Source organism: Equus przewalskii, chromosome 1, assembly GCF_037783145.1.
Source record: "Equus przewalskii isolate Varuska chromosome 1, EquPr2, whole genome shotgun sequence".
NCBI lineage: Eukaryota > Metazoa > Chordata > Mammalia > Perissodactyla > Equidae > Equus > Equus przewalskii.
This window is the reverse complement of record NC_091831.1, coordinates 160,440,300-160,454,244: the sequence shown is the minus strand read 5'-3', so window position 1 is coordinate 160,454,244 and position 13,945 is coordinate 160,440,300. Positions and strand designations below refer to the sequence as shown.

The 13,945-nt window shown below is 47.0% G+C and overlaps 2 protein-coding genes and 1 long non-coding RNA gene across 13 annotated transcripts in view; 2 read left to right on the top strand and 1 right to left on the bottom strand.

The window, feature by feature from the left end:
* The window catches only part of SLC7A7 (solute carrier family 7 member 7), a 58,473-nt gene extending 51,418 nt beyond the window's left edge, over positions 1-7,055 (top strand). For all 11 annotated transcript variants that reach the window (XM_070586506.1, XM_008528962.2, XM_008528960.2 and 8 more), the window contains 8 exons: positions 1,241-1,366; positions 2,173-2,317; positions 4,101-4,224; positions 4,479-4,582; positions 4,872-4,968; positions 5,752-5,901; positions 6,115-6,298; positions 6,525-7,055. In XM_070586506.1, the coding sequence (XP_070442607.1) occupies positions 1,241-1,366; positions 2,173-2,317; positions 4,101-4,224; positions 4,479-4,582; positions 4,872-4,968; positions 5,752-5,901; positions 6,115-6,298; positions 6,525-6,631 (1,037 nt within the window). In that variant the 3' untranslated portion in view covers positions 6,632-7,055. The remainder of the gene's footprint in view (positions 1-1,240; positions 1,367-2,172; positions 2,318-4,100; positions 4,225-4,478; positions 4,583-4,871; positions 4,969-5,751; positions 5,902-6,114; positions 6,299-6,524) is intronic.
* A 466-nt stretch (positions 7,056-7,521) lies between these two features.
* On the bottom strand, positions 7,522-12,761 carry OXA1L (OXA1L mitochondrial inner membrane protein). Its single transcript, XM_070586540.1, has 10 exons — positions 12,616-12,761; positions 12,037-12,198; positions 11,111-11,324; positions 9,386-9,529; positions 9,045-9,130; positions 8,691-8,855; positions 8,395-8,499; positions 8,123-8,285; positions 7,957-8,037; positions 7,522-7,871 (listed from the first exon to the last, which is right to left on the bottom strand). Exons 1-10 carry the CDS (start codon positions 12,676-12,678, stop codon positions 7,744-7,746), a joined length of 1,311 nt encoding a protein of 436 aa, XP_070442641.1. The 5' UTR covers positions 12,679-12,761; the 3' UTR covers positions 7,522-7,743.
* Positions 12,762-12,844: 83 nt separating this feature from the next.
* On the top strand, positions 12,845-13,410 carry LOC139077777 (uncharacterized). Its single transcript, XR_011530250.1, has 2 exons — positions 12,845-12,982; positions 13,222-13,410. It is a non-coding gene; the product is annotated as an uncharacterized lncRNA (long non-coding RNA).
* Positions 13,411-13,945: the final 535 nt, after the last annotated feature.

Genomic DNA, 13,945 nt, shown 5'->3' with positions numbered 1-13,945 from the left:
AGACAGGGAGTACTTCCTGACTGTGCTGGTGGCCTGAAGCAGGCAAGCCCAGCACTGGGCCTCACTCTGCCCTGGTCAGGCAGGCTGACTCTGACCTTGCCTCTGGAGCCCTCCAGTTGCTGAGCTGGGAAGGAGAGAGCAGTGAAGTGATTCACTGCCGCAGTGGGGAAGGTGTGGGGTGGGTGCCTCCCTGCCTGTTTAAGAGGTTGCTGGGGGATTGAGGAACATTCTGCTGAGTTTCAGAATTGTTTCTTTTGACTTTCTTCCCCACCACATCCTGGGGCTGTTGGTCAACCTCACAGCATGTGTGGGCTTCCCTTCTTGAATTTCTTCTTCTGAAGTAGCTGATTGTAACTTTTTTGGGGGTGATGGCTTTCTCTGAGATTCTGATGAAAGTTATGGAGGTTTTTCTTACAAAAATGAATATACTTTGGACACATGTACATAACACTTTGCAAAGAATTTCAGGCATTGTGGAAGTCCTAGGTTAAGAATCCTGGCCCTAAGGGCGATCTGTGACCTTTACTGTAGCTCGGCCAGGTGAAGGAATGGCCTCCACCCTGGGGTAGAAGGACTGGAGGAATGTTTGCAGCTCTTACTTTTGCGTTGGGTAGTCGGGAAAAACGTCCTGTCCCCATTTTATAGGAACCTCGGCTCCAAGAATCTTTCCAAGCACGAAAACAAGCAGCTGAGCTGGCAGGCAGTAGCAGGAAGTCTGGCACCTATCCTAATCCTTGGCCACACGTCCTGACCTGCTGGCCCAGACATTGGATAAGTCACAACAGGACTCGTCAAGGTTACCACAGCGTCAGAGTGCTGGGTCCCTGGAGCCCATCACAGTGGGTAGGGGGTGGAGAGACCATGACTTTTCAGAGCCAGCAGCCGGAACACATCATTAATCCTGTACGGATACCAGTTGCCTGCCCCTGCTGTGAGCATTTTGTATGTAAGCAAGTCCACAGTCACTTTGTTTTGTGTCTCCTGTCTAAGTGCTGAGGGCGTGTGTGTGTTTCTGTTTGTGCTTGGTGCTATGTACACAGCTGCTCAGCAAGTGCCTTTGAATGATGGTGGCATCGACATTCTGGGCAGAGGTTTCCATTGTAGAACAGGTCAGAGCCCAAACACTTCTGTCTTTGGCCAAAGGGTCTATTTTGGTGACTGCTACTGGAAAAATTGCTTGGGAATCTACGGCCCTCTGGATGGTAGGGTCAGTCACCAATCGGTATTATTTTTCTTGCAGGTCTCTTAACCTTCATTAACTGTGCCTATGTCAAGTGGGGAACCCTGGTACAAGATATTTTCACCTATGCTAAAGTATTGGCTCTGATCGCCATCATCATCGCAGGCATTGTTAGACTTGGCCAGGGTAAGACATAATATTAATAGCAACTAATACTTGTTAAGTATTTTCTATGAGCCACACTCCTCTAAGTGCCTTTTGTGCACGATCTCATTTGGTAGGTACTATTATTATTCCGATTTCATAGATGAGGAAACTGAGGCTGCAGAATTATCTCGCTTAAGTCCCTAGCTAGTAAGTAGTGGAGCTGAAATTTGTACCCAGGCAGACTGACCCCAAAGCCTGTCCTTTAACTTCTATGCATGCTGTCTCCCAGAGGAGGCTGATCTCGGCAAAAGAGCTGACAGTCATGCCCTGGAAGCCAGCTTTTGCAGATTGTTGAGCCCAAGACTGTGGTTATGATTATTCTCCCCTTGGGAGTGGGCAAGGGCAGAAATGAGCTCCTTGTACCCACTCATCTCCAGGTTCCAGGTATGAACCCCTACCCGACAACCACTCTGCTGACCTGGGCTTGCTGCGTCCTGCCCTTCCTCTGCCCTGTATCAGCTCTGTCTGGTGATAGAAAGGGGGCAGGAGTCGGCAGCTTACAGGGCAGGACAGGACCGCTTCACCCTGTTCTCCAGCCTCTCTGCTCCTAGAAGACCACCCCGGGCCTTCCCATCAAGATCCCTGTGATGCACCCTGCATTCTGGCCCATTGCTGTAGGCATTTCTCTTCTGTTCCCTGTCCTTCACCAGTACCCTTGCTGCCAAAGGTGGTCTAAGCCACTTACCTGCTTCAGTGCTGTATTCTTCTGCTCCTTTACTGGATTCCCTTGAAGTTGGGAGGTAGGCCACTAATCCTTCTGCCTTTCCATGTTCTCTGGGATCCAGGAACCTCAACTCACTTTGAGAATTCCTTTGAGGGCTCCTCATTTGCAGTGGGTGACATTGCCCTGGGACTGTACTCAGCTCTGTTCTCCTACTCGGGCTGGGACACCCTCAACTATGTCACTGAAGAGATCAAGAATCCTGAGAGGTAGGTACCTCACCATCAACTTTCCATGGCAATAATGATAGCTATCATTTATTGAGCTCCTTCTGTGTGTCAGACAGCATACCCCAATCGCCGAGGTAGCTTTTTATCAGCTCCATTTTAATAGATTGGAGGCCTGAGGCCCAGAGAAGTAGCTTGTCCATGATTGTGGTAACAGAGCTGAGATGTGAACTTTCTTGTGTATGTTTTAAAAAGAATTTTTTTTTTTGAGGAAGATTAGCCCTGAGGTAACTGCAGCCAATCCTCCTCTTTTTGCTGAGGAAGACTGGCCCTGAGCTAATATCCCTGCCCATCTTCCTCCACTTTACATGTGGAACGCCTACCACAGCATGGCTTGCCAAGTGGTGCCATGTCCGCACCCAGGATCCAAACTGGCGAACCCCGGGCTGCCGAAACGGAACATGCGCACCCAACCGCTGTGCCACCGGGCTGGTCCCTAAAAAGAAATTTTTAAAAAAATCCCTTTGCACATTTATTCCTTCATGCATTAATTAAAGCAGGTTGTACCATATGCTCACGTATACTGCTTTATAGATTTTCCTTGATAGATCTTTCATCCACTCTCATCCCCACATGGATAACTTAAGGTCAGAGATTCCTAGAAACCTTCCTGTTTCTCTTCTGATCCCTTCCTTGTTTCTCAGACTCATACTGATGTAGTGGTATTGTTTCTGTCAGTCAAGGGTATTGCCCCACCATTGTTACTCTAAATTACCCTGTAGTCATGCAGAGAGAAAAGAGCGCTGCATGGGGAGTCAAGGGCCTGGAACCTGTCTTTCCACTAGTTGGATGATCATTAGGGAGTCCCCACCATCTCCGCCTGCTTCCTTATCTGTAATCGAGGGGGTTGAAATATGTGATCTCTAGAGACTTTCCTGGCTCTAAAATTCAATGATTCTGGGAACTAAGATTTACCAGGGAGTGGAATTTCTCTAAATTTTTAGGTCAAAAGAATAATAATAAACTCCTTTTGGCTTTGAGAAACAAAGTACACGTCCAGTGTTGCAACCCTGGGAGCACATAACAGAAGCAGGATGGAGGCCTGGGTGGTGCTTCCACCTACTGGACAGAAGCTGAATGACTCCAGAGTATTTGCCTCTTCCCTTCTTTTCTTTCCCTCCACCCCACCCTCCCCCACACTGTGAAAAATGTTTATAGAGACGGTGGCTTTATTGGGCTACAGGGACCTTGAGAGGTCTTTGCATCTTTCTCTTGGCCACTGGTTAGGCTGGCACCCAGGGTTCTCAAACTGAGTAAGGGGTGAGGTGGACACCTTTCCCAAGTTGCTTGTTTAGATATACACACTGCGCTTCCTACTGAGGGTCTATCTTATTCTCTGGTGATGTTAGATTTCACAATTTGCCTCCATAATTTCTTCTTCTATTTCTCAACCTTAAGACAAATTTTCTGATGTTGACAATCTTAGAGAAGGAATCCTGACACCAAGAGACCTTTGGATGTAAAAAACAAAACCAAAAACCTCCCATCTTCCTGTACTATTATTTTGCTGTAGACATAGTTCTTTGTTAATCCTTTTATTTCTCCTGCATAGCCCTTTCTCTGATTGTGATATTCCTTTCCCTTGATGCTCTTTAGTTCTTAACAGTTCAGAGTTTAAGCCACTATCCTAGGCAACTTCAAAGGCAAAGACACTGGAGAAATGCCACAGGAGACCCCAGCCCTGGTGGGACAGAGTCTAAGGATCAAAGGCAACATGGGGATGTGACTGTATGATTAATGTATCTATTATTCTTTTTGGTTGTAGGAATCTGCCCCTCTCCATCGGCATTTCCATGCCCATTGTCACCATCATCTACATCTTGACCAACGTGGCCTATTACACCGTGCTAGACATGAGGGACATCCTGGCCAGTGATGCTGTTGCTGTGGTAAAGGATTTTCACTAGCAGAAGGCTGAGGGTGTGTGTGTCAGCTTCTGGGTGTATTACAGCTCTTCAAAGTCCCAGAAGGGGGTAGTCCTTGAAAGAGTTTACTTAGGATACTGGGCTTGCAAAAAGGTCCTGTTACCCTCATTGTGGAAGGGGGTTGGGTTCCTAGTAGTGGGTATCTGGGGGCATGCCTGTCCATGCCTTTCATCTCTTTTAGGTCCTGGTAATGACTCTTTTCCATTCCTTTCCCTTAGACTTTTGCGGACCAGATTTTTGGAATATTCAACTGGACAATTCCACTGGCAGTTGCATTGTCCTGCTTTGGTGGCCTCAATGCCTCCATTGTGGCTGCTTCTAGGTACGAGTGGCATCTTTTACTAGGGGGTGTTGTGAAGAACTGTGGCAGGAAAGGAGAGGGCTTCCAGGGCTCAGATGTTAGTCACTGTGCTCCCCAGATGATATTCACAACCTCTTTGCTCGTTTCCATTAGCAGCCTCTAGTTCTTACTAATCTCAATTTGAACTCCATTCCATATTATTCAAACTCTTCTGGAGGAGGGGATGGCAGAGAGGGCTGTGTGGCACATGAGCCAGGCCACACCTAACATCCCACAAGTTTCTCAGCCTCTCCTTTCTTCCTCCCAATAGACTTTTCTTTGTGGGCTCAAGAGAAGGCCATCTCCCTGACGCCATCTGCATGATTCAGGTTGAGCGGTTCACACCGGTGCCAGCTCTGCTTTTCAATGTAAGTGATCTCAAGGATGGGGCTGAAAGCCAGATTGTGGGGGCAACTTGAGTAACAGTAGATGCAACTGTTCTAGCTTCCCGAAAGTTCTAAGAGATTCTAAAAGAAAAACTAGTGACGGAACAGCCATTGTGGGCAAGGCACTGTGCTAACTGCTGCGGTGGTTCCTGAGAGAGAACCCATCTTCTCTAAGGAATGGTAACCTCCTTTGGTCTAGGATGAGGTATAAGTACATGGGATACACTGTAATGACTGCCATGAGAGAGTGATGGAGTGTTTAATGGAAGAAATGATCACTTCCATGGGGGTAGAGGGTGAATGAGGAAAGACTTCTTGGAGAAAGTGCATTTGAAAGTGGATTTTTAAGGTTAGGGTTGCAAACGGCAGAGATGGGTTTTAGGTCAAAAGAAACAGCATCACAAAGTTCTGAGATAAGGCAGTGTGGAATTTGCTAGTAGGAGATAAAAGCTGGAAATGCAGCTTGGAGCCTTTATGGGGAGGCTCTTAGGCAAAAAATTTTTGAGCAACTGTTTTGAGCTGTGCTTTACAGAGGGTTAACTTGGCAAAGGTTTGAAGAATGGGCTGAAAAATCAATTGAGAGGCTACTGACTTAATAGAAAAGGAATGAGGTATTGAAACTCGGGAGCTAAAGGAGGGGGGACAGAAAAGGACAGACAGACAGATGTTGAGGACTTAAGAAGGGGATGGATTTGTGGGAGATAAAGGGGGAAAAGTGCCTTGGGTAACACGCTGAGCAGAGCTCACCTGCGCTTGTGCTTACAGGGTATCATGGCACTGATCTACTTGTGTGTGGAGGACATCTTCCAGCTCATTAACTATTACAGCTTCAGCTACTGGTTCTTTGTGGGGCTCTCTATTGTGGGTCAGCTTTATCTGCGCTGGAAGGAGCCAGATCGACCTCGTCCCCTCAAGGTAACTCACCTCCACCCTACCTCTGCGCCGTCTGCTCCAGGGGATTCTTACAAGACAGTTTATTCAGAAACCTTTACCTAGGACTTGGTGGTGGTAGTGTGTTGAGATGAAGGGATGGAAAGAAGGCTCAGCGCGCTGATCTTCACAGGTGGGGTGATTTTGGCTGTTAGTCCAGAGCTGTCTAACCTCCAGCCGTTTTCTCTGTGCTCTTAGCTCAGCCTTCTCTTCCCCATTGTCTTCTGCCTCTGCACCATCTTCCTGGTGGCTGTTCCACTTTACAGTGATACCATCAACTCCCTCATTGGCATTGGCATTGCCCTCTCAGGCTTGCCCTTTTACTTCCTCATTGTCAGAGTGCCAGAACACAAACGACCTCGTTGCCTCCGAAGGATTGTGGGTAAGCCCTGGATCTGCAAGTTGGCTCAGCTATTGTACAGCCTACTTCCCCCTCCCCCCACTTTTTTCTCAAATCTAGTCTTCCAAGTGACCCTTGCCATAGCCCCTTCCTGTTGTTAACCCTGAGGCTTAACTGAACTGTCCCCTCAGGCTCAGCCCCATTCAGTGCCACTGGAACTCAGCCCAGCTGAACTTTTCTCAGTTTTGACTCAAAGTTCTCTTTATAGCATCCACCACATGGTACCTCCAGGTCCTATGTTTGTCAGTTGCTGCAGAGATGGATTTGGAAGATGGAGGAGAGATGCCCAAACAACAAGATCCCAAGTCTAACTAAATACCTCCTGGAATCCTGAGCTGTGGAAAGCAGGGGCCTCTTTCTCCTACTGGCTGGAGCCAAGGAAGCTGAAAAGGAAAGCTCACTTCTTTGAAGGCACCTCTCCAGAAATCTGGTCTAGGCAGCTTCAACAACTTTGAACTTGCTTTTTGAGAGATGGAAAGTAATTTATTTGTTTTGCTACATATTGTTCCAGATTTTTTTAAAGGGACAATAAAGCAGACTATGGTGGGGAGCATGTCAGGTGTGGGCTTGGTTGTTCTAATAGCACATTCCCATGTGTTAAGATATTCACTCACCTCTGGATGTGCCTACCCACTCCTCTTTTCCTTTAAAAGGGCCAATAATGCTCCAAACTTCCGTCTCCTTTAGAGAGACATGAAACTGTCACAGGTGTTGGACAATAAAAGGATTATGTTCCTAAGCTTTGAGTGGCTTCATTTTATATAGTATCTCTGGGACAGCTTCTATTAACCTGGTAGGAAGACGAAAAACAATCTTATGCTTGAAAGTATCCAAGTATTTCTTCCCTCTTAAGCCAGTAGCTGAAGGCTGATGCAACCAATCTCTACCCAAGAGAACACCTAAACCGCTACAGCAAAATGTTAGGGCATTAGATAAAAAGTGTACCAACTTCCATTCTTTTAAATTATTACTAAGAATCTACTACTTGAAGGATATTTTATAGGTAATCTTGGGGTAAACAAATGTGGTTATTCTATTTAGATACAATCTGAACTTAGGAGGCACACCTCTATGACTGCAATGCAAATGTGGATGGAACACATCTATGCAATGGGGCCTAAGCTCTTAATCACCACTCAACCTATTCCTCATTTTTCTGAAGCACACAATCCATTTCCCTGTTTAATAAGTATCAGGAAGCAGCATGTAGTACAGAAGTTTACTAACTCTGGATGGGAAGATCACTTGGCTCCCCAGTGCTTTTTACACTTAGGTCTAAGAGTCTGTAGTGGAATCCACTTTTAAAAAGGAACATTTCCACGTCCCACGGTTTCTAGGTCTGGGGCAAGGACCCAGTGTCAACTCTTGTTGTGAGGTTGAGTCTTTGAAGAGAGAGAGTTCCTGCCAGTAAGACCAGGGAACAGAATTCAGCCAAGCGTGTCACGCCAGGGCTGCTTTGACTTTGGTTTGGTGCTGCTGCTGTTAGGGGTGTTGGGAGGGTGATTCTTGCCAGGCTGTAGCAGGGGGTTGTGGGTAAAGGTCTGTCGTAAGGGACCTGAGGGAAGAGGAGAAAACAAATCTAGATGAACAAAGGGAAGGAAGAAACAAATGACAGAACTTAGCCTGAAAGGGTTATTTACCCCTGGCTGCTAGCTCCAGGTGATTCTGCATGCGTCGCTCCCGCTCTTGTAGCTGATGTGCCATTTCAGCATTCTTCCAGCCTGTGTAAAGAGTAAGACAGTCAGTCCTGTACCTGTTTTTAGGTCACTGTCCCCTGGTCCTGTTTCGCAGAGGACAGGCCCTTACCTCTTTTGAAGCTCTTGAAGAAGCCTTCCCGTGGAAGTAACTTGTCAGAGTCATGCACAACACGCTGGGGGATTTTAAGCACAGTGCGTACAGCTGGGATCCGGAGGCAAGCCACCTGGCCCAGGGAGAACATATTGGAGGAGAGCCAATACATGAACACCGCCTGGAGAGAAGGAAGAGAAGGTCCTCAGAAGCTGCATCCCTGGTCAGCTCGCTGGGAGATGGGTAGGCCAGTGGAAGGACTTGGAGCCAGCCCCTAAGCCATTACCTACCGAGGGGAAATGGATAGTTATGGGCAGGACTGCCAGGGGCATCAATCTGATAACATTTCTCATCCACTGAACATCAGAACTTTGCATACCAGTCTCAGCACCTAACTGCCAAAAAAAAAAAAAAAAAAAAAAAGCAGAGGGACAATAGCAAATGCAGGTCAATTTTAGTGAATCTGACTCAAATTTCTTACCTATCAACTCTATTTCTCCAGGAAGTGAAGAAAGACCATTCGGCGCAACTACTTTACCCCCGCTCCCCATTGTGCAGGCCTGGCATTTGGCCAACCCGGGCTTACCTCAAGGACACCCCACATTGTAGCAGTGACTACCAGTGGTAATACGTAGGTGGGGTCAGATAGGGTGAGATCTTGGAACCACCAGAGGCCACCTGTCTGCAGGCTGGGCACAGGAAGGTTGGCCATTTCTCTCAAAGCAATGAAGAAGGAGATGAAGATCGGGGCCTATTACACAGGATAAACAGTGTCAGGACCCTTTAGCAGAGGGGACGCTTTCATTTTCCTATACATGGTATTGAAAACCATGAATAATATCACTACCACCTGGTTTTTTTGGGGATCTAGGGCATGGCAACACAGAGGAGGAAATTCGATTGGTTCAGGATGGAATAAATGGGAAATGCTTTTGCTTACCTGAGTCAGAGGTAGAATGAGAGGTCTAAAGAGTTTAACATCATGCTTTTTCTGGTAAAGTGTCATCTCCGAGGAGGCCTTGTAAACTGTGAAGTGACGGGAAGTTAATGGTTAGGCTGACAAGTTATGTTGGTGGAGGTGACCATCCTCATCGCCTGGCCCTTGAAATTTCTAACTGACCCCGGCCAGTCAGTGGAAACATTTGGCCCAAGAAGCAGGTAAATCTTTAGAACTTGCCCAACTGCAGCAACTCCTGATTTAGGTTGTTTGTTTCCCTCAGCAGAATGTCAGGAAAAGTGCAAATGTGGTCCTCTCCCACGCTCATTCTGCAACTGACTCACACTCAGCATGGTCTCCTGCCAACTTGGCCTCTCTGATCCGAGTGGAAAACTTCTGGATCTCTGGCAGGTGGTTGTGGATCTTGGCTGCCTCTCGTTGGCCCTTCACGATGAGAGGAAACACCAGGCAGCGGGCAAGGACTGTACCTGGAAAACACATACTAGGACTGGAGTGAAGTGAAAGCAGTTCTGCAGCCAGGCTGAGGGTGTCTAGGTCCTCACTGAAAGGGTCTGTCTTATTCTAGTCTTTTCCACACTGTGATTCATGCCCAAGGGGCCCAAAACAAAGGGCAGGGGTATGACTTAGTTCCTTCAAGGCTCTGCTTTGACATCACTAAAGTCTGGCATTAACTTCTCTAAGCACATGACCAGGAATCCTGTTTGTTTCCTCGAACAAAACGGTGACAGAGGACACTTTTCTAATCAATAGTTTCTAAACTTTCTATCATCAATGGGACTCATTCCCGCGCCCTCCCCCAACTCTAAGTGTAGTACCAATATACATAACAGATGAAGTCAAGCTGCCCTGGCTGAGGGGGTAATCTGGCTATAGGCTGTTCAAGCTCTGGCCTTTGCTTTTCTCAGAGGCACCTTTATAGAACTCTGCAGCTCCCAAGAATGAGGCTTGAAAGCCACTGTCCTAGAAATCCCTGGAGTAGGAGGTAATCTGGTGGTCTACTGCTTTAGCTACTTCCTATTTCTTTTCTTACACTTCCTATTTCCTGATCATTCCAGCAAATATTTAGTTTATGGTATCTGTAGACAAACAAGTGGGTCTGGGCTGAGAAGAGACCGGGGGGAGACACAGACTTAGGCTTTATCAACAGTATGATGGATGATGTGGAGTGGAAAGAGAAGGAAGCTACGGACAGAACCCAGAATAGCAGAACTAAAGGGGTAGGCAGAGTATTGGGCAATGGAGATGGGAAGGTGTGGTCAGGAAGAAAATCAGGAAAGACTCACAACAGCCAAGGGATAGACTTCAAGGTCTAAAGAGCCTAATATAGAAAAGTCAGGTATAAAAAGAAAAGTGGATTTAGCAATGATGTCACTGGCAGTTAGAATGAGGTTGTATTAGTATAAGTCAGATTGTTGAGGATCAAAGAGTAAAAAGAAAGAAGCCCACTGGATGCAGAATACTCTTTTAAATAACAGCTATGAAAGGAAGGAGGGAGAGAGAGTAGTAGTTAAAGGTGAACTAAGGATGAAGGAAAGCAACTTTCCTCCAAGAAACACATGGTATGCTTGAGCATGTTTCTATGTTCAGAGTAGGGCAGTAAGGAGGGAGAAGCTGAGGACACAGGTGAGAGAAAGGATGATCACTGGAGCAAGGTGGAGGACGAAACAGAATTTAAAGCCTAGTGACAGCCTACAAGAGGGGCAGTGTGAGTGTCTTCCCCATTTTGGGGTTTAAGTGCCTGACGCGGCCTTCTACTCTCCTAGACCAGGGCAGCCTCTTCACTGTTAACGACGTCCCCTAACTTGAACTCTATGCTCACATTCAAACATCTATACGTCTTGAATCCCAAATGATCTAGTGGTTTTATACTGCTCTTTAGGAAACATAAGTAGAGTACATCTAACTATCGTGAGCCTCTATCCCCCTCATTTGAATCATCTACTTTTCTGACCCTGAACTTCTGCAACTGTTTCCTCGATCCACTCCCAGCACCGCTATTCTCTAAGTCCCCGTCTCCTCTACCCTTGTCCAGGAGGTATTCCCCTTACATGCAGCAATGGCTCCCCACCAAGGTAAGCCGAGGTTAACATGCATAAATTCTAGTAAGTTCTGGATCAGTCCCACTGGGGTGTATGACCCCAGCCCCAGTTCAGCGAAGCTCTGTTCTGCAGCGGCTTGAACTACATCTGCAGTCTCTCCAGAAGCCACCTCAGTCACCGCTGGAGGTGAGGGAGTTGCAGGAATGACTGGAGGAACCTGAACCTGTGCAAAAGGAAGCCATGTGTAATATTCAGTAGGAGGGACGTACAGAAATCAAGGGTTCCCTTATGATAACCAAAACTGGGTTGTTCTCTTTGACTCCTACTTTTTCTCCCACGTTAATCTACAGTGTCCACAGAATTCAAAGCTTAAAAAAAGACATTTTACTTTCCCTTCTCTGCAGGAAAATAAGTTACTTAAGGTAAGATTTCATGACTTCCCTTTACGCTGGGAAGTTATTTCCTGTATCAGCGTTTTCTAAACTTCAGTCATCTGAGCATCACTGGCACGATTTTGTACATACCGAAACTATTATACTTACAATTTTTCTTTAGAACTTAGTTTTTAAAACCTAAATATCTACTTGGTCACATCCTCATACATATTAATATCTATGAAATCATGCATATGACATGCAAGTTGTAATTTTTCTCATACACACACACCTGGAATCATTTCCTATCACCATCGGTGGCTTACCACCACTGCAAACAGTGCCTTGTATGGAAGGTAAATCTCTCCTGCTGTACTCAATCATTTTCCCAACTGATGTAAAAAGTCTATCCCAAGCAGAGATACCACCATTCCGGGGGGCTGTGTGGACTGTGGACAAGAACTCTGCCCCACATTGCCCTTCCCTCTGGTCATAACAAAATAAAAACAAATTAACCAAGAAGCGCCACTCCTAACGCTGCAGGGACCAAACGCCTCTTACCTGGGCTTCTGCGAACCAGACGGCAGAGGTACTGAGGCCACGGGGGCCGGAGGCCGCGAGGAGGACATAGTGCGGGCGCCCGCAGCACCGGCCGGCGGGGAACAGGAGCCCAGCGGTCAGCGGTCTCCGGGGCCACTGCGACGGCCCTGCGACGCGGTGGAACTGAAAGGAGGATGGAACCTTTTACCGGGCGCAGAAGTCGCCCAGGATGCTCGCCCCCCAGGAAGCAGGCAGCCCACTACCGCAGAGGACACCGCTACTCTCCACGCTGGCCCGAAGGCATGCAACTGGCGATCCCGGATCTCAGCTACCGCAGCCCCACCCCGGGGACCAGAGGTCGAGGCCGAGGTTTCCTTGGCAGCGGTGACACTTGTTTTCGGGAAGAGACAACTTCATGGGGCCGCTGAGCCTGCAGGGTCGAGGACGAAACCCTCTCGCGTCCTCAGGCGACCCGAGGTCACGAGAAGCAGGTGCCGGTGAGCAGGTCAGCGTCTTCGCATGCCCCCAGCTGGAGTTGTCCCTAGCTCGGGTCACAGGGACAGGGCAGTTTGCCAGCGCTGAGACCCGGGGCATCCTTACCTGACGCTGCGGCCGTAGCAGGCGCAGAAGCTCCCGGCGTCCGCACATCAATACCACCGCCATTTTGCCCGGAAGAGGACTTGCTTTCGCGCCTGCGCACTCAGAACTGCAGTCCCGCGGGAGGAGGCCCTTTTGGAAACGGGCATGAAGCCAGAGCTGTCGCCAAGATCAGGTGGTAAAGGAGACTGGGGCTTGGCGGCCATATTTGAAGTGGGTAGGAAGACGCAAAGGGTCTCATTAAGGAGAACGCACAGGGAGAGTTTTCAGGAGGTTGAAGTTAAGACCAAGTAAGCGGCGGTAGTGAGTGGGTGCATAATCCTGGAGAGTTTTCCTCGGTTCTCTAAAGGTGCTATTCTCGTCTGTTTTGGTGAGTTAAAAAATAGCCTCCGGACAGTCTTCACTGTGCGTAGCGTGGGTTTTTCCTGTCCAGTGATACTCGATTCTTATTGCTAGATAATACTGTAATCGCAGATCCAGTGAAAGTTAAGGGTAGCCTACAGTATGACAGAAATTGAGGAAAGGCAGCTTCTAGGAAAAATTTCCTTCCCAAATAAAAAGACAAGACTTAAAGAGGAGACTCTACTTCTCCCTTTTCTCTTCCTTAAGTGGAGTTCTGTGAGGAGCATCTTGTGACCATGAGGGGGACATGTCTAAAGATGAAAAGCTAACAGGCTGAAGATGTATAGAAAGATAGAAAAACCCTGAATACTTGATTCATTGGACTGCTGCACCAAACTTGGAACCACCTCTCTCTAGACTTTGTTGTGTAAGATAATTAAAGATCTTTATCATCTAGACTCTGACTGTTATTTGGGTGTTCTGTTTCTTGACGCTGAAAGCATTCCTCAAGATAGGCGAGGTGAAGTTCTCCGCCAAAGAGAAAATTGCTGCTCAGAAAGTTGGGAGTTGGGTATATTTGAACCCCTACAAAGCCTCTCAAACTACAGAGTGCTTTTTGAATAACAAAGTATAGCTTGGGAAAGATACCATAGCCTGAAATGATTTTAATCATACAGATTTAGTAATAATTAGGGGTATGACCTATCGATCACATATGTTGGATACTATTGTAAACAAACTTTTGGTTATGTTAAAACAATCAATACAGTTAGAGGTGATGACAAATATATAGCTACTGGATATTTGGAAAGAAAAAATAACTATCCTATGGTAGACTGTTTTTTGGTGGCCCCAAATGAACCGTATCTCCCAGTATTTGCACCCTTGTACACCCTTGTATATCCTCCATAGAAAGTATTATTTAGGTTCCTCAAAAAATTGAAAATAGAACTACCATATGATAGCAATTTCACTTCTGAGAATATGTCTG